This window comes from Scleropages formosus, chromosome 18 (assembly GCF_900964775.1).
Source record: "Scleropages formosus chromosome 18, fSclFor1.1, whole genome shotgun sequence".
NCBI classification, from domain to species: domain Eukaryota; kingdom Metazoa; phylum Chordata; class Actinopteri; order Osteoglossiformes; family Osteoglossidae; genus Scleropages; species Scleropages formosus.
Window position 1 is genome coordinate 12,102,400 of NC_041823.1, and position 18,030 is coordinate 12,120,429.

At 43.1% G+C, this 18,030-nt stretch overlaps 1 protein-coding gene across 3 annotated transcripts; it reads left to right on the forward strand.

Annotated features, from left to right (window-relative positions):
• The first annotated feature begins 7,986 nt into the window (after window positions 1-7,986).
• On the forward strand, window positions 7,987-14,906 carry hacl1 (2-hydroxyacyl-CoA lyase 1). 3 transcript variants are annotated; one of them, XM_018740633.1, is made up of 17 exons: window positions 7,987-8,062; window positions 8,631-8,735; window positions 8,838-8,878; window positions 9,268-9,348; window positions 9,457-9,529; window positions 9,612-9,689; window positions 9,806-9,900; window positions 10,017-10,129; window positions 10,609-10,744; window positions 10,909-11,014; window positions 11,214-11,297; window positions 11,408-11,509; window positions 11,693-11,847; window positions 12,102-12,260; window positions 12,538-12,645; window positions 12,820-13,006; window positions 14,422-14,906. In XM_018740633.1, exons 1-17 carry the CDS (start codon window positions 8,012-8,014, stop codon window positions 14,452-14,454), a joined length of 1,707 nt encoding a protein of 568 aa, XP_018596149.1. In that variant the 5' UTR covers window positions 7,987-8,011; the 3' UTR covers window positions 14,455-14,906. The 3 variants fall into 3 exon arrangements, with proteins under 3 accessions (XP_018596149.1, XP_018596148.1, XP_018596150.1); XM_018740634.1 differs by having other exon boundaries at window positions 8,000-8,062; window positions 8,674-8,735; XM_018740632.2 differs by lacking the exon at window positions 14,422-14,906 and having other exon boundaries at window positions 12,763-12,902.
• Window positions 14,907-18,030: the final 3,124 nt, after the last annotated feature.

Genomic DNA, 18,030 nt, shown 5'->3' on the forward strand with positions numbered 1-18,030 from the left:
GTTGTACAGTGGTGTAGCGAGTGGTGCTGCTCTCTCAGAGTGCCTGGGTGGTATAAGAGGACATGGGATCGAACCTAGCTCAGTCTGTGTGGAGTTCGCATGTTCTCCCCATGTCTGTGTGGGTTTCCTCTCGGTGCTCTGGTTTCCTCCCACAGTCCACAGACATGCTGTTCAGGTTCCCCTATAGTGTGTGAGTGACAGAGAGAGTGTGTTCCACTGATGTATGGATGAGTGACCCAGTGTAAGTAGTGCATCTAGCAGTGTAAGTCACCGCGGTGAATAAGGTGTGTGAGCTGATAACACTACATAAAGTTCATTGGAAGTGGCTTTGGAGAAAAGCCTCTGCTAAATGAATAAATGCAAGTATCACCAAATTCTGTCAGATTAATCAAGATGTGGGCAGTCTTCTAGTGACTGAGGTATGGAGGTTCTAGCTGGCTGAAGTCAGTGTAGTCATTTTATGATTCGGATAGGGTTTGAAGGCCTAGAAGTGGGTCAGTTCACAAGAGGCGGATGGGGCAATATGTGCAAGATTTTTTTTTACTTACTACAAACATATTAAGCTTGCCGCAGTACACGGAACAATGACAAGAATGTGGGAGAACGTGTCTGGGTTGTTCAGGCCAGCTGCCCACTTGGAATGGCAGAGGTGAACACTATGTAAGGCTGTGGAGAGGAGACCAGGGATTCCAAGACTGGTGGCTACTGGGGTCATGTACTACAGAGGCTCTGGACTGAGGAGACTGTTCCCTGAAAGATATGTGAACTGATCGTGAATTGAGATACAAACACAGCAGTTCGTGGCGTTTTGGTTACATAGCTTTGTGTTTGTGTTTCTTATAATGTGAGTGGAATGTGTCAAAGCTGCAATGGTTGGGTGTCTACAAGCAGGTGGTTATCTAATGAGAGATGCACATGAGACAGGCAGGTACCTGCAAAGAAATCTGCATATCAGGACAAGAAGACAGAAATACCTCTGCCCTGTTGTTACAATGTGTGAGTGTAAGGACAATGCCCCGGGGTTCTGCTTGTGAGGGAAATTAACAAAAAGAACTACAAGCTTAACCTGTTGGGGTTTTGTTTATTCATAGAGGTAGTCACCAGGGAGTGGCCGTGTCAGAGACACACCAGTGCTTTGTTTATTTGTTTATCTGCTTTTGAGCCAGGAAAAAAGCCCAGATGAGATACAAGGAACCTTACATATGAATTATGAAATTTATCATGGGGGCACACAATAGAGAAAGTGCCATACGTCCAATCTGTGCGGTGATTTTTACGGAATGCAACAAGTATCATTTTCAGCAGAGATTATATTCCATTTCTGATGGACAGGGAAAGCGTGACATTATCTTGTATCATAATTGAGAAAATGTATCTGCTATATAATCGTAAATGTATATGTACATGTGAATGTAATTAAAGGCATTAATTCATGACTTCCCACAAGGACAGAGTTAAAAAGGACTAATCAGCCTGATGTGTGCAGTGAATATTGCCCATTCACCTTTACTGGCCACTTTCCAATACAAGTACATTTTAAACAGAATGGAAATGAAAATAAACCACATGTATATGATGATAATGCTTTTAAAAATGTATATTTACATTTACATGTATTCATTTCGCAGACGTTTTTGTCCAAAGCGACGTACATCTCAGCAAAAGTACAATTTATGCATTACATTAAAAGAAGGAGACATAGCTGCAGACATGAAAGTCTCAAGCAAACCTAGTTTGTTACCTACCACTTGCTGCACCGAGGTTCATCGATCGAGTAGGTGCATAAAATGCAGAATATTAAAAATACACACACACACACACACACACACATTTTCAGAACCGCTTGTCCCTTACGGGGTCACGGGGAACCGGAGCCTACCCGGCAACACAGGGCGTAAGGCCAGAGGGGGAGGGGACACACCCAGGACGGGACGCCAGTCCGCCGCAAGGCACCCCAAGCAGGACTTGAACCCCAGACCCACTGGAGAGCAGGACTGCGGTCCAACCCACTGCGCCACCGCACCCCATATTAAAAATACTGCACTGAAAATATGATGCATGTTGTTTTCATTACCTTGACCATTTGCAAATGTTCATGATACATAGTCAATAGAACAAAATTATAACTGAGACACATGGAGAAGGTAACTAAATGAGGTTGAAAAAAGATGCATTCAGCCCAGATCAGAGAGTAATACTGCTCCACTAAGCTTATCTTAGTTACTCTGTGCAAAAATATGTATAAAATACATGTATATATATATATTTCTTTTTTTAATCTTAGTTGGAGTCACCGAGGGGGCATGGTGGTGCAATGGGTTGGATTGGATCCTGATCTCCGTTGGGTCTGGGGTCCGAGTCCTGCTTGGGGTGTCTTGCAATGGGCTGGCATCCCGTCCTGGGTGTGTCCCCTCCCCCTCCAGCCTTTCGCCCTGTGTTGCTGGGTTAGGCTCCGGCTCCCCACGACCCTGTATGGGACAAGTGGTTTGAGATGGTGTGTGTGTGTGTGGTTGGAGTCACATCAAAAATATGTTATGCTGGTTTAACTTTTCTTTTCAAAGTCCAAACAAAATGAATGGCAATATGTCTGTCGTGGCAGCGCATAAACATTTGCCACTCAAACTGTTCTTGGCATGTTTTCAAGTGGATTGTAAGTGGATTGTAAGTTACTTATAAACTAATCAGACACCTGCAGCCATGTATGTGACACTGCATGGAACACGATAGGTTGCTTCTTCCTGGTCAAAGCAGATGAAAGTATAGATACAGCGAAGAAATCTGGCGATGAAAGAAGGCTAAAAACAAGAGTGGATAAATAGAAAGTACAGATACTGTTAATACTTATTTGCTTATTTCACAACTGACTGCTGTCATGTGAAAAATCTAGGCACTGTCAACCAAGCCTTCACGTCAAGGTTTTGTTTATTTAGCTGATTCTGTTCTTTAAATTGACACTGGCTGCACAGTGCCACTGTTTTCTGTTAGGCGTTACTGTATGCTGAGCAATAAGGTACAAGTTGAGTGGCAATGATTGTTTGGGGAATATTCCAGAAACGACATTCATAAGGCAGACAAAACAGCAGCACTGCTGCTGAGATTACTACTAAATCACCAACTGCCAAACAGCTCATCTGTAAAATAAACTTCCTTGTCGTTCTGCCATTGTGCCTGCAGTCAAATCTTTTTTTTAATATATATACAGGTAATGAATAGTTTACATAGTGCAGTGGACTTAGCAGATTTCCACAGCTGACAAACTAGTATGTTTTCCTGTTGTGTGACCTTCTACATGTCAGAAAAAATGCATCTTTCAGCTTGGGGGAAAAAAAGTGTTTTCTCCAGTATAGAATTTTGGTCTTGTCTCTAAACACCTTCAGAATTAATCGAAATTTGTGACAAATCAAGTGAGCAAAAATAGAAGCACAACACAGTGACAGCAAGGAAGGCTTAAATGATATACCTGGCTCACATTTAAAATGAACTCCTTTTGTTTCAAATCCTATCAAAACCCCACACACACACACACACACACACACACACACACACACACACACACACACACACACACACACACACACACACACACACACACACACATTTTTAGAACCGCTTGTCCCGTACGGGGAACCGGAGCCTACCCGGCAACACAGGGCGTAAGGCCGGAGGGGGAAGGGGACACACCCAGGACAGGACGCCAGTCCATCACAAGGCACCCCAAGCAGGACTCGAACCCCAGACCCACCAGAGAGCAGGACTGCGGTCCAACCCACTGCGCCACCGCGCCACCGCACCCCCTCCTTATCAAAACCATTTCAAGCTAATTATTTAATAGAACAGTGAGGTTTACAGTTATGTCTATACCTGCACGCTCTTTATTTTTCATATATTTCTACCCTGAACAATATAATTTCATGCCTTAAAAAGAGTGGAATGTGTACTAGTTAAGAAACTGCTAATTCCTTAGAACGACCAATGTTATTCATCAGATAACGTTGGCAATTAAAAAAAAATCTAATTCACTCACTTGAGAAAGCAGTATTACCCTTGTACAACATGGCAACTGTTTAAATAATCCATGTATAAATGTGGAAAAAATTATGTTCTAAAAGCCAAAGAAACATTTCCCTAACTTTCAGTAATGTGTGGTACCATGGAGTGCTACTGAATGTTTATTTGCTGCGTAGTACTCTTTTTTTTCTTTTTTGTTTTTTTTTTAATTGCAGGTTCCATACTGGAGGCTGAGGAACACTTGTTTTTCTTTCATGTAACAATCAGATGATAAATAAAAGTAGAGCTTGGTGCCGACCAACATGAAACATGTTTTTCTTTCTTCCAATGTGTGTGTGTACTTAGTGCCAGTAGGTATGTACTGTCCCCTTTCCCCCAGGTAAAGAAAATAGCTTTGATAAATATGGTAACATCAGAAACCCACAAACTCATGCTAAGGGGTCAGCCTGGAAATTCTGAATGTGTTCTTAGAAATGGGTTTCAGCACAACTTTTTTTTTTTTTTTTTTTTTTGGACGTTTTCACAAAAACTTTCATCGTTTACTTACTGTGTGTTTACTTTTCCTGTCCTCATCACCTCACCGGTTGTGTTAAGAGCGGTCAGTGAAGCAGGAAGGTGAAGAGCGAGGCATCCAAAACGCATAAGCGTGTGTATATATAGGAACTAACAGATTTTTCTTTCTCTTCTGCTATATGCAGATGTTGTGGTTATAACTCTGTTGTTCCAGGTGTGTGACTGACCTTTTCAGGTTGTTGTGTTAAAAGGAACCAGCACGTGCCAAGCCTTCCAGGCAGCTCAGGTTCACATGTAAATAGCTGGCATGGTAGCTGGCATGTTATCTGTTAATTAGGCTGAATATTTTCAAGATCAAAATTTACTCAGCTATATTAGATGAATAATATTTTTTGTGAATTGCAAATACTTGCTGTTACACAGGTGTTTTAGCCATTAGTGATTTATTTGCATTGGATGTTAATTGGTCCATTTTTTACCAAAAAACTGAAAATGTACGCTTGTACCCTGACATCCTCCTCTTAAAAAGGAAACATTTATGATGTTTTTCTGGACCCCTGGCAACCCTTTTTGATAATGAGGACAGAATACCTCTCTAAAGCATTCCATATTTAATTTCATTCTTTAAAAATATGTTGACTTCCGAGCTGTGAAGAACACTGCCAATGTATAATTAAACTCAGGCTCTCTCTTTCTGTAAATAAATAAAAATATGTAAAATGTTAGTTGTTTTACATCAAAATAATTGCATTTTGTGATCTTCATTTGGGTGAAATCCTTTGAGCTCCAGCGTGGCGGACATCAGTTTGTAATTGAGATGCAGTTGGGAAATGTATTTCAACAATAGTTTAAACAGTATAGCAGCGATAAATGTGTGGTTCCTCCAGCCTTTCATTATCATTAATGAACAGAGAAAGTGGGAAGGCCATTATAAATGCTGGTACATAAAGGACAACAGAGCCATCAGCAGAGCAGAAAGAACTCCATCAGCTGAGGTCTTGGAAATCTCCATCTACACTAGCTATGTAAGAGAGCAACGCTGAGATTTATGCTTTCGTCCTCATGTGTAATACTGATACGTTCTTTGCACTGCGTTTGTTTCAATTTACCATACAAAATGCATGTTTATGTTCTATGGAAACAGGTTTAGGCTGTCTCTCTGGACTACAGCAGCTGTGATGATGCTCTCCGTCCCTTGTGCCAAATCCAAACCAGCTTTGAATGAAGAAGAGTGGAAGTCTCTTAGTAATCCACAGAGCAGGATGCTGGTAAGCTACTTGTGCTTGTTCCTCATTCTTTTACATAACTGACTTTACATTCTTCCTTTTTTTTACAATTTCCATACAATGTCTTATTTTGGAATAGGAAATGCTATTTTTCAGACCATTTGTTTTTAAGTATGTTTGATGCTTATACTGCATGCTTAAACATTGAGATTTATGTTAATTGCTAATTTCGTAATATCAAATACATATCTATGATGCAAATGCTCTTATAAGAAAAGGCATAACACTTAATTCATGTTAATCATAGTCTTATCTGTATCTGTTTCTTTAAGCAGTTGATATAATAGTTAAACAGATAGCCCAAAGCATCATGCTTGATAACAGTTAAACATATTTACATTTACATGTAGTCATGTATAGATTAATACAGCTCTTAAAAATGTCTCTCTCCAGTTTTTCAAAATTCTCCAGTCATATTTAAGCAGCAGGAGTGTGGATCCCCTAAATCCAAGCAGGACCAACGTGGTGGAGGGTCTGGATCGCTATCCTTATGATTTCGTCTTTGAGCCTCATGGACATGGTTCACAGAACAACAATAACATTTATGATTAATAAAGCCTTCCCTTCTCAGCCTGGCAAGTCTTTGTGTAAAGAATTCATCAATATTAATTTCACCCTAAAGTATTAAAAACATGTAGTGGCCAGGATTTTATGGCAGCTAACATTTAATTAGTTAATATTTTCTCCATTGATATTGCATTGCATTAAAGAATTCTGCAGCAGAGACATTTTTCACCCTGAAAAAGTCCAGACTCCGTAGAGACACTGAAATATGGACGCAAGAACAGGGCTTCTAATGTGAACTGGTATTTCTGGTTTAGATGTATGTCTTATAAAAATGTATTGCTTTCCTGTTCACTTGCTGGCATTGTGTAAATGGCTAATAATAAACCATGTAGCTGTATCCTAAACTTTTGCTTTGTATTTGCAGCACCAGATGTGTTCCTGATTATTCATATGGAACCTGTATAAGTGCTATATTAATGAAAAGTTCACTTTACAGAAGCTTATTGGCTTGCAATACAGTGGAAGAGTTCTTGGTGTTTGTACATGTTCCAGAATCAACCATAATTAAGACTCGTTTATTCTGAAAGGGGGGTGCAGTCTTCCAGCCGGTTTGGCCTGTGCCTGCTCTCTGGTGGGTCTGGGGTTCGAGTGCGACTTGGGGTGCCTTGGGATGAACTGGCGTCCCATCCTGGGTGTGTCCCCTCCTCCTCCAGCCCCATGCTGCTGGGTTAGGCTCTGGCTCACGGCAAGCAGTTTCAGACTCTGTGTGTGTGTGTGTGTGTGTGTGTGTGTGTGTGTGTGTGTGGGGGGGGGGGGGGGGGGGGGCACAGCAAGTAGTGGCTGTTGTCTCACAGCACCTGGGTGGTGTGACAGAATGTGGTTTCAATCCCTGCTCAGTCTGTGTGGAGTTTGCATGTTCTCCCCGTGTCTGCATGGGTTTCCACTGGGTGCTCTGGTTTCCTCCCACAGTCCAAAGACATGCTGTTCAGGTTCCCTGTGTGTGAGTGACATAGAGAGAGTGTGCTTCACTGATGTATGGATGAGTGTCCCAGTGTAAGTCACCCTGGTGAATAAGGTGTGTGGACTGGTATCACTACATACATAGAGTTCATTAGAAGTCACTTTGGAGAAAAGTGTCTGTTAAGTGAATAAATGCAAATGTAATAAATGTGTGTGGGGGTTTATTCTGAGCTGTGCAGACCTGCAGTGTAGCACACCAATAATTTACTAAGTCAGCACAAATGATTTGACTTGGTGTTGGACCTTGGACTCGGTGATAGGTTGAGCTAGTACCACTGATAAAACAACGACAGTATTGCCAATTAGCAGTTGAAGAAGCGAACCTGTTTGTTAAACTGGTCAAAACAAAAAAAGGAAATTTCCTAAATATAAAACTAATTTTATGAAAATTTACATTTGCACTTTTCCCAAACCTCAAATAACTGATGCCTTTTTTACAGTTTTATATCACTCAGAACCCGCCTAACAAATTAAATTGTTGAGGAACATCAACGAAGAGACCGGCATAAACTCATGAATTTGTACGCTCTCATCAGCATATTGACATGATGAAAGACGTTCGCAGTTGCTGCGCACCTCTGATCGGACAAAACTCCCCAACGTAGTGCCAGCTGCGCAACTGCGACCCCTTCCTCTGACATCATATCGCACTCTCAACTGAGGTGGAGGCAGTAAACATGGAAGAGATCACGGGAGCGCAGATTATTGCCGAAGCACTTAAAGCTCAAGTAAGAACACGCATCATGTTTCGCAGTTCATGACTGCACTGAAAAGTAGAGTACTAGCTGAGTGCCACAACAAGACTGTACAATTATTCTGTTTATTTTGCGTGAGGTCATAATAAAAAAAACACGTGACGTGAATTATAATTTATACAGCAATTTGGGTTTGCTCAAGCCAGGTAAATCGCCAGTGAAACCAAACGTAATCGTCGTGCCATGCATGCGAAGAATCCAATAATAAAGATCGAAATTCGGTGTCCACTACATTCAATCGAAACATATTAGAACTGGCTCAACTGTAGTGTAATGAGTCGCGTGTAGTCCTGGTGATCGTGATACTACTAGTCGTACAGTAAATTTGACATAACAGTGTCGCAGTGGGTTCCGATTTGTCTCAGAGTCAGAGCTTCCGGTATCCCGCCGGAGTTCGAATCCGACTCGGTCTGTGTTCTCCCCATTACGGCGTGGGTTACTCCTCAGTCCTGAAAGCGTGTTTCAGGGAGATTGGTGACTCCGAAATGTCCATTGTAAGTGTGTGTGTGTGTGTGTGTGTGTGTGATCCTTCGTTCTGCAGAATGTGGAGTACATGTTTGGAATTGTCGGTGTCCCTGTCATAGAGGTCGCCATGGCAGTGCAAGGTGTTGGTATCAAGTACGTGGGCATGCGCAATGAGCAGGCGGTAAGTTACGTCACTTCCTTCGCAAGTTTGATTATCCCCGGAGAGTAGGGTTACATACTGTATATATTAATACCAGTTTCTGTCTGATTTCCCTCCCAAAAGGCTTGTTATGCGGCATCTGCGGTTGGATACCTCACCGGACGGTATGTGATAGTGAGCTCATTTGTGGAGATTCTTGGAACATTGGGTTTTCTGATTTAACCCCCTACCCACCCCCTACTCTCTTAAGGGACAAAACAGGTTCTTACTGGCTGGTACGAAACCCGGTGTCAGTCAGCGTTGGGGTTATGACCCAGTAATTAATACGGCTACCTCTCAGACATCCTTTCCATTACAAGTAGACGTCGTCAAGCTCTGCCTGGTTCTGTAGCTCAGTGGAGATCATGTAGGGCAGGCCTGTGAATGATAAAACCTTTCGCTGAAAGATTTTGCGTCGTCGTGTCTGTGTTGTCATGTCCGTTTTTAAATGTCTTTATTGCTGTTTGACGTCCAAGAGTCAAAGCCGTTTCTGAATTTGTGCTGTTACTTTCAGCCCTGCGGTGTGCCTGGTGGTTTCAGGACCGGGGCTCATTCATGCCTTGGGCGGGATGGCAAATGCCAATATGAACTGCTGGTATCGTCCCTGAACCTGGCTTCGTTCATTCTTTTGGATTCAGCATCTATGTGCAAATGCATTGCTCTCCATTGTAGTTGTGTTGCTGATCGTATGGCCTCTCTCTAGGCCGGTTGTGGTTATTGGAGGCTCCTCGGACCAGAATCAGGAAACCATGGGGGCTTTTCAGGAGTTTCCTCAGGTATACGCCCTACTCGGAAGTTTAGTTAGTCTTTGGCAATAACAGAAAAGACTATTTTCATCCTACTTTTCCATGACCACAGGTGGAAGCGTGCCGGCTCTATAGCAAGTTTTCTGCCAGGCCTAGCAGTCTGGAGGCCATTCCATCTGTGATTGAAAAGGTACACACGTCCTTTGAACACTGACACACAACACTTTGCTTCCAGTTTTTGGCTAGCGTTACTGTTACCATTTTCATTATCATGAGCTCTCTGTGATGGATTGCGCTCGTGCGCAGGCAGTCCGAAGCAGCATCTATGGCCGTCCAGGTGCCTGTTACGTTGACGTTTCCGGGGACATGGTAACTGCCAGAGTGGACAGAGCCAGGGTGAGGTCAGGATTTTTATTTTGTTTCAACTTGTGGAGTGCTCCACCTGCATTCTTGTTTCTGTGTATTTATTTTTACTCTTCTTTTATGCCTATCTATGTGGGTGACTGTTTCTTGGAAGAGCGGCGCCCTGTTGCCCACCCCCTCCCGTGAGCCTGGCGCACCCTAAGGCGGTCACAGAAGCTGTTGCCATGCTGAAGACCTCTAAACAACCACTTGTCATTGTTGGCAAAGGTAAGAAATGCAAAGCGAGCCCTTTTATGTGTGGACTTGTTATTCTTTTTTTGCGTTTTAAATTTCTTTCTTTCCTTTGAAATTTTATTAGTTACTGATTTTTACCTGTTGTTGTTGTTGTTGTTTTTATTTATTTTTTTATTTTTTAAATCTCCCTATCTGAATACTTTTTCCTGCTCCAACTCTGAAACGCACCTCCTTTTCCTCCAGGAGCAGCAGGCTTTATAGGATGAGGTTTTAATCCACCAAAGCCCTGTAGCCATCAGCAGGTGTCGCTGTGACCCACGAGGGCAATTTCTTTTCTCTTCATAACCACAGGTGTCTAGTATGGATTCAGACCATAGTAATCACCTGATGACTGATGATCTTCTGATGTCTTTCAAGGGAGGCTCTGGACTTTTAGGTTTTACCCAGGGAGAACCCCCTCCTCAGATGCTGGAATGTAGGGGTTTGAAAGGCCCCTGTTTCTCCCTCTTTAGGTGCAGCCTACAGCAGAGCAGAGGATGAGGTCCAGGAGTTGGTGGAGCTGTGTGGACTGCCCTTCCTGCCGACCCCCATGGGCAAGGGGGTGCTGCCTGATGATCACCCCCAATGTGTTGCTGCTGCGCGGTCCAGGTAGGCCTTCTAACCCTACCCTGATTGGCGGCAGCAGTAATATATGTTGTATACCTCTGTGTCCCTCTCCTTCTCTGATGTGTATCCACCACTACATATATACTGTATTTATGAAACTTCTGTTTAGTACCTGAACTTTGAACCTTAAACCTTGTTCTGTGCAGGGCTTTGCTCCAGGCAGATGTTGTGGTGCTCCTGGGTGCGAGGCTGAATTGGATCCTCCACTTTGGCCTTCCTCCTCGATTTAACCCTCAGGTGAAAGTCATCCAGGTATGTCTATGCTTATTTTTATGCACTGACTGCTTGAGATGTGCTTACAGTTAAAGTTTGTGTGAGTAATGTCATTGTTTTAGTTATGATTTTACAGAGAAGGGCTGACGGTAAAGATTTGTAGAAATGTTTGATGTCTACAAGTGTCTTGCAACCTTTGCAGTAATGCTGAGACTACTACTACACTGTATGCATCCAGGTAGACATCTGTGCTGAAGAGCTGGGAAACAATGTGAAACCAGCTGTTGCTCTCCTAGGAGACATCCGAAATGTTGTCAGTCAGGTACTTCTTCTTCCGTTAAGTTATCTTTCCAGAAGACAGGCTGGCAATCTGCAGTAATCCAGACCTACTGTATGTTTATGTGTACTGAAATACAGTATTTTTCTTTTCAGCTTTTGGGATGTTTTCGGAAAGACGCGTGGAGGTATCAGTCAGACACGATGTGGTGGAGGAGTCTAAAGGAGAAGATGAATGCCAATGAAAGAATGTCAAAGGTATCCGATTTACAGCTGGATTGCATGTGTATCTGTGTTGATGTGAGGAAAGGAAGAGAGAACGATGTTCTTCTGGCTTTGCTTTCGTTTGTCTCGACTGCCCACCATCACACTCATTTGGTGAGCTGTGAACTCCGCTCAGTCTCTCATTTGAACATGTGGGTAAATTGTGGTACTTACCAGGCCCTGGCTGCCCACTCCTCCGTGCCAATGAACTACTACACCGTGTTCCACCATATCGCTGAGCTCCTCCCCCACGACTGTATCATTGTGAGCGAAGGGGCCAACACCATGGACATTGGACGCACAATGCTGTACAACCGACTCCCAAGACACAGGTACCTGATCAACACAGCCTATATCAATTCGTTACAGCCTCAGAACCAGCAAACGATGTCTTCTTCCTACTCTAATGTGTCTTTAACCTTGTAATGACGCATTTTAAAGCATGCAACTGTGAAAGGGACTGTACTGACACTGGAGGTCATGGGTTCTGGGTGATTTAGAGCTGTATTTGGGAATGCACTAGAATATACCATTCATCGGTGTGTGTTCTGATTGTTTTTTCACGTGTCATATGCCTGTAATTTAGGCTGGATGCCGGGACATTCGGGACGATGGGGGTGGGGCTCGGCTTTGCCATTGCAGCAGCTTTAGTTGAAAGTGGTAGGAAGACGTGTCAGCGAGTGGTCTGTGTCGAGGGGGACAGTGCGTTCGGATTCTCCGGCATGGAGGTGGAGACCATGTGCAGGTGACGCCCCTGTTTGTAACCCCACCCCACAGTTGCTGTATCCTACATCTGCCCTCTGTCTTCGTAATCCCCTGCTGTTTGGTTAATCTTTGGAATGTGCCACTGTGCCTGTGTCCTTATGGTGGCGTACATATAGGGGATGGCTGCAGCTGTGCCATCCCAACATTTGTTACGCTTTTAACTGTACTCGATGCTGTCTTGTTTTCTTCTTCCCCTTTTGTGTATTTTGCTAAAATTTTAAGTTTTGTTCTCATCAAGTCTGTTTATGGTTTATCAGGTACAAGCTGCCAGTGATCATCATCGTGGTGAATAACAACGGAATATACAGTGGCGTGGACCCACACACGTGGGATGAGCTGGGCAAGATGGGAGACCTGACCACTATGTGAGAGCTCTGAGAATACAAATATACTCCATTTCCCCTTTTTTCCATGGTTTTGCAAAGGACCTGCAGTCTGCTGGTTTGATTTTCTCCGCGCTGTCCAACTCTGGTTTACTGTAGGTGTTGGTGAAGTGTAGGATGTGTGGTGCACAGTTCATGCCTCCGTCTGTCTCTCAGCGCCCCACCTGTCACCCTGCTCCCGGAAGCCCGTTATGACCAAGTCATGGCTGCATTCGGAGGGCAGGGCTTCTTTGTGCGGACCCCGCAGGAGCTGCGAAGCGCGCTGCAGTTGTGTTTGGACGACTGGGAGAGACCCAGCCTCCTGAATGTGCTCATCGACCCTGCCTCGGACAGGAAGCAGCAGGTAGTCTCTACGCTGATCCCTTTCAGTTTTAATATTTGGTTTTGACAGCCAGCCCTTAATTTGTCTTTGACAACACCTCTACCTCCTTTTACTGGAAACAGCTTTGCTTGTCTCCCTATTTATCATAGACCTCCAGAAGCACGCTAAGAGAAAACGTTCTAACACATGTAAGCCTCGCAAATAATCGAGACAGCCTTTCCTTAAAAACCAGAAGCGCTGAAGTGTGTTTTTTTTTTTTTTTTTTTTTAAGTTTCCCAATATTTTGTTATTGCGTGTGTTTATTATTTATGTCTTCTTTGTCAGGCCGCTAAAAATGGTAGGCTTGCACCCTCAGCCAAGTTGCACGGATTTTACCCATTCATATGGCAGGGTAATTTTTACCAGAGTAATTCAGGATAAGTATCTTGATCAAAGGTACTGTAGTGCAATTCAAACCCAGTGCCTTCCTGTTTTAAGGTGAGAGCTCTAACCACTAGCCTACCAAGTGGGTAACAGATCTTTAGTGATGCTCTTCATAAATTATTCTTTAAGGCTAATGATCTCACATCTAAAGACCGAAAGCGGAGATAAAGAACACTTACACAGCAAGTTATTTTGCTTCCTCCTTTGTTTTTAATTCTTTATGACTTTCAGAAAAATCAGTTTGGTTCATGGCCTGCTTAATATGCAGGGACCTCCTGACTAAACCGTAAGAGTCGTTGGATATTCTGGGCATTATAGTTGGCTTATTCTGAGTCTGTTGGGCAGCATCCCCTTGGCCCTCTCTGAGTGACAGACAGCGGGCGGTAATCCCAGGCTCCAGGTGCACTGCAGAGAAAGGCTGTGTTCCGCACATCATCCCAGTCTCTTCACGCCCACCTGACCTTTTCTATTTTCAGGCCCCCATTATGGGGACTCTGACCCAGTTTGTTTATGTTGAACGTATCCATGCTGCCCCATGCAGACGTGCTTGAGGATTGGCTGTCATGGTGACCGTGGAACATGAACTGAACTCTTCCCAATGGAAAGCCTTGGGTTTCTCCTGAATTGCTAATAGAGTGCTAATGCTGGCTCTCTTATTAATTTCAGTTGCCATGGTCGCCATGTCCTTAGTTGTGGATGTGTGATTCTCAATGTCAGTATAATAACACTAGTTCTTATAACAGTTATCAGTATAACATTTTTACTGTATATACTGTATTCATATGTTAATGAATTAGAAATGGCAGTAGAGATTGTTTACAGTGAGATTGAGTTCTGTCATACGATTGACCATCGTACTTGATAGCTTGTAGTGGACTTTCAAATGTATTGTTGATCAAGCACATCCCACATGTCTGGGTGATGCTTTATCTTAACTCTGTGATCCATAATTTCAAATAGAATTGCTGTCTTTAACCATCTAAATTTGCGCTTTTTTTATTTTTTATTTTTAGGAGTTTCCCTGGTTGACACGGTCCAACCTATAGAGACACGAGGAAGATGGGAGGAGTCGAGAGACCAGCGATGGGGGGTTAACTGCCTAGTTCTTCCACTGCAGCATCAAGCTGAAAATTCAGGGCCCTAATTTCACAACATGGAAATATAGCAGTAATTTCATCTTGAAATTTTAATAAAATGCAGCTATTTCTAAGAAATATGCTTTTAATGTAACTGCACTAATTTTGCAGCTGTATCAGAGCCACACACTGAAAAGTTTGTTTACCTCTCGTGATGTTTTAACAATAAGAATTTATACTTTTAATGGTTGCTTATGCATGTAAAATGATCCAGTGAGAAAAAGGTGTCTGGAGGAGGCTTGTCCAGAAGGTGGTGCCATTCTTACTTTTTTGATTTTTTTGAAGAAAAAAAAAAAAAAAGTATAAAACTGAAAAATAATTGATTTATCCTAGCAATAATTCTGTCATTATCAGCTTTTTTCTGTCCGTTTTTTCAGTTCCCTAATAACTTCTTTGACTAAAATCTCTCCAAAGAGTACCTTGTGTTTACCGAAGTAAAAGAGAACCAGAAAGCACATTTCTATAAGCAGTTCAGTCCTAAATAATGACTCTGGTTTCTGCATTATTCAAAATGCTTTTCTACTTTTTTGCATATTTGTGTGGAAAACCTTAAATTCGTATGATTGATTATGATTTGTCACTTTGAACAAAGAACTACAAATAAGGCAAGTGGGTATTTTTCCACATGCATAGTGAAGCGTTTTACTGTGTCACGTTTCAGTCTTGTAAACTAATTAAATACTGTTTTCTTTGTGCATCTTGCTGATGTCCCATTTAATTGTCTCCTGAACAACAGTTTTCCACTGAACTCTAATAAACTTCAGGAGAGTTTCTTGGTTCATTCAGTCCTACTGTTGCACATAATACAGTATATTTCTCTCTATTTAGGAGCCTGAAGTAGGCATTCGGTTCTCATGGAGACGTCCCATTTGTGTTATGAAGGATCCTGCGGTCACGGCTCTGACAGAGCAAAACAGTAACGAATGCTGGGAAGTATATGTGTTCAGTCAAGGAAATTTCTGCTTTGGAAATTACAAAAACAAAGGGATTATTTTAATTTTACAACATCCATCCATTTTCTTAACTGCTTAGTCCGTCCAGGGTCACGGCTGCAATAGGGAGAGCAGAGAAGCCCAGACATTCCTGTCCCTCGCAGCTTCCTCCAGCTGAACCCTGAGGACCCGGATTTCACAAGGTGTAAGGTTTTATGATAGTGTTTTCCAGTAAATGATTTTGGAATCATTGTGTTTTTTTTAGGGGGGTGCGGTGGCACAGTGGGTTGGACCACAGTCCTGCTCTCCAGTGGGTCTGGGGTTTGAGTCCTGCTTGGGGTGCCTTGCGGCGGACTGGCGTTCCATCCTGGGTGTGTCCCCTCCCCCTCCGGCCTTACGCCCTGTGTTGCCGGGTAGGCTCCGTGACCCCCTATGGGACAAGCGGTTCTGAAAATGTGTGTGTGTGTGTGTGTGTGTGTGTGTGTGTGTGTGTGTGTGTGTGTTTTTTTTTTTTACTCACAGCTACCATTTGGTCAGGCTGGTCCCAAGAACTAAGAGGTAGACTACTATCGGGTTACTGTACCAGCTAATTTATTGCAATTTTGATACATTACTTTGTCTTAAGACTGTAGAATCTTTAAAAATCAGTAAAATGAACAAAAAAACTTTGAAAAAAATGCATATGAATATTAATTTAATCCCTCTGACGGCACTGTCTGACTGCATCTGTGAAAATCTGTGTATTTGAGGGTCCACAACCAAAAGATTTTTGGAGAACCTACCTGGCTTACATGTTATAATGGATATACTGTATTAGTACTGCTAGTTTTGTAAGATATCCAACCTCTATTTTACAGGTTGACATAGGTGTAATACATCTCCATGACTGCACTTTAACATCCATCCATCCATCCATCTTCCTCCGCTTTATCCGGGGCCGGGTCGCGGGGTTGCACTTTAACATATCAGATACTAATACAGACTGATAATACAAAATTTCTTGCACTTGCAGGAACTGAATATGAGAATGTTAAAATGCTTTTCAAAGCATCACATGCACACACTTGAAATTATGCAATTAAACAGGCTCTTTGCCAAAACATGTGAACCCTTTGATTTTTTTTCAGAATAAACTTTTATTTTGTAATCTTTTATTGTAATACTTGTATACGCTTATATACCTTTGAGAGGCTGGTGCTGGGACACATTAAGGACACCATCCCAGACACTTTGGACCCACTGCAGTTTGGCTACCGCCACAACAGATCCACTGAAGATGCATTATCACACGCACTTCACACCATTCTGTCTCATCTGGATAATAAAAATTGCTATGCAAGGCTATTGTTTGTAGACTATAGCTCAGCATTTAACACTGTCATCCCAACCAAGCTGATCCAAAAACTACTAGGGCTGGGACTGAGTGCCATATTGTGCAATTGGATCCTGGATTTCCTCACCAACAGACCCCAGCGTGTGCGGATTGGCAGTAATACCTCCTCCCCACTGACCTTCAACACTGGCACTCCACAGGGAAGCATCCTGAGCCCAGTGCTGTATTCCTTGTTCACACATGACTGTGTGGTCAGTCACAGCTCCAACACCATCATAAAGTTTGCTGACGATACCACCATTGTGGGTCTGATCACCAACAACAATGAGACGGCCTACAGAGAGGAGGTGAGGCTCCTGGGAGAGTGGTGCCAGGACAACAATTTGTCTCTCAATGTCAGTAAAACTAAGGAGCTTGTGATTGACTTCAGGAAACAGGATACGGTTCATGCACCCATCTACATAGGAGGGGACGTTGTAGAGAGGGTCAACAGCTTCAGATTCCTAGGGGTCACCCTCACTGCCAAACTCACATGGTCTGAGCACACAGCATCATCCATCAAAAAGGCCCATCAACGCCTCCACTTCCTCAGGCGTCTGAAGAAAGCCCGGATGTCCACTACAGTCCTCAACACTTTCTACAGGTGTGCCGTGGAGTCTGTCCTCACAGGGTGTATTACATCCTGGTGTGGCAGCTGCTCCATACAGGACAAGAAAGCCCTACAGAGGGTGGTCAAAACAGCTCAGGGAATCATGGGCACACAGCTACCAGCACTCGAGGACACCTACACCACACGATGCCTCAGAAAGACGATGCGCATCATGAGAGATCATAGTCACCCTGCTCGGGCACTTTTCTCTTCTCTGCCATCTGCAAAACGGCTCAGGTCTATTCGAACCTGCAGTGCTAGGTGCAGGAACAGCTTTTACCCCAGTGCTGTAAGAGTATACAACACTAACCAATGTGCCACCTTTAGTAACTAGAGTTGGACTGCTCCTCCCAAGTACATTGGTAAATTACACTGCCACTTAAGCATTCTCATTCTCTCATTCTGAGTTCTCCGGCTGTCAGTCGGTATTATTGTTGTTACTGTTACCATTATTTATTGCTATTGCTGTTGCACTACTCAGTCATTGTTTTGTTTGTGCAGTATTTCTATTGTCTCTGTCTTTGTCCACAGTCTGGGGCGAAGCATTCAGGAAGAATTTCATGATACTTGTA

Coding starts and splice junctions, on each gene's coding strand:
- hacl1 (XM_018740633.1), top strand. CDS start 8,012: ATGGAAGAGATCACGGGAGCGCAGATTATTGCCGAAGCACTTAAAGCT. Junction 12,261..12,537: donor GAGGTGGAGACCATGTGCAG/GTGACGCCCCTG, acceptor ATGGTTTATCAG/GTACAAGCTGCCAGTGATCA. Junction 13,007..14,421: donor CCTCGGACAGGAAGCAGCAG/GTAGTCTCTACG, acceptor TTTTATTTTTAG/GAGTTTCCCTGGTTGACACG.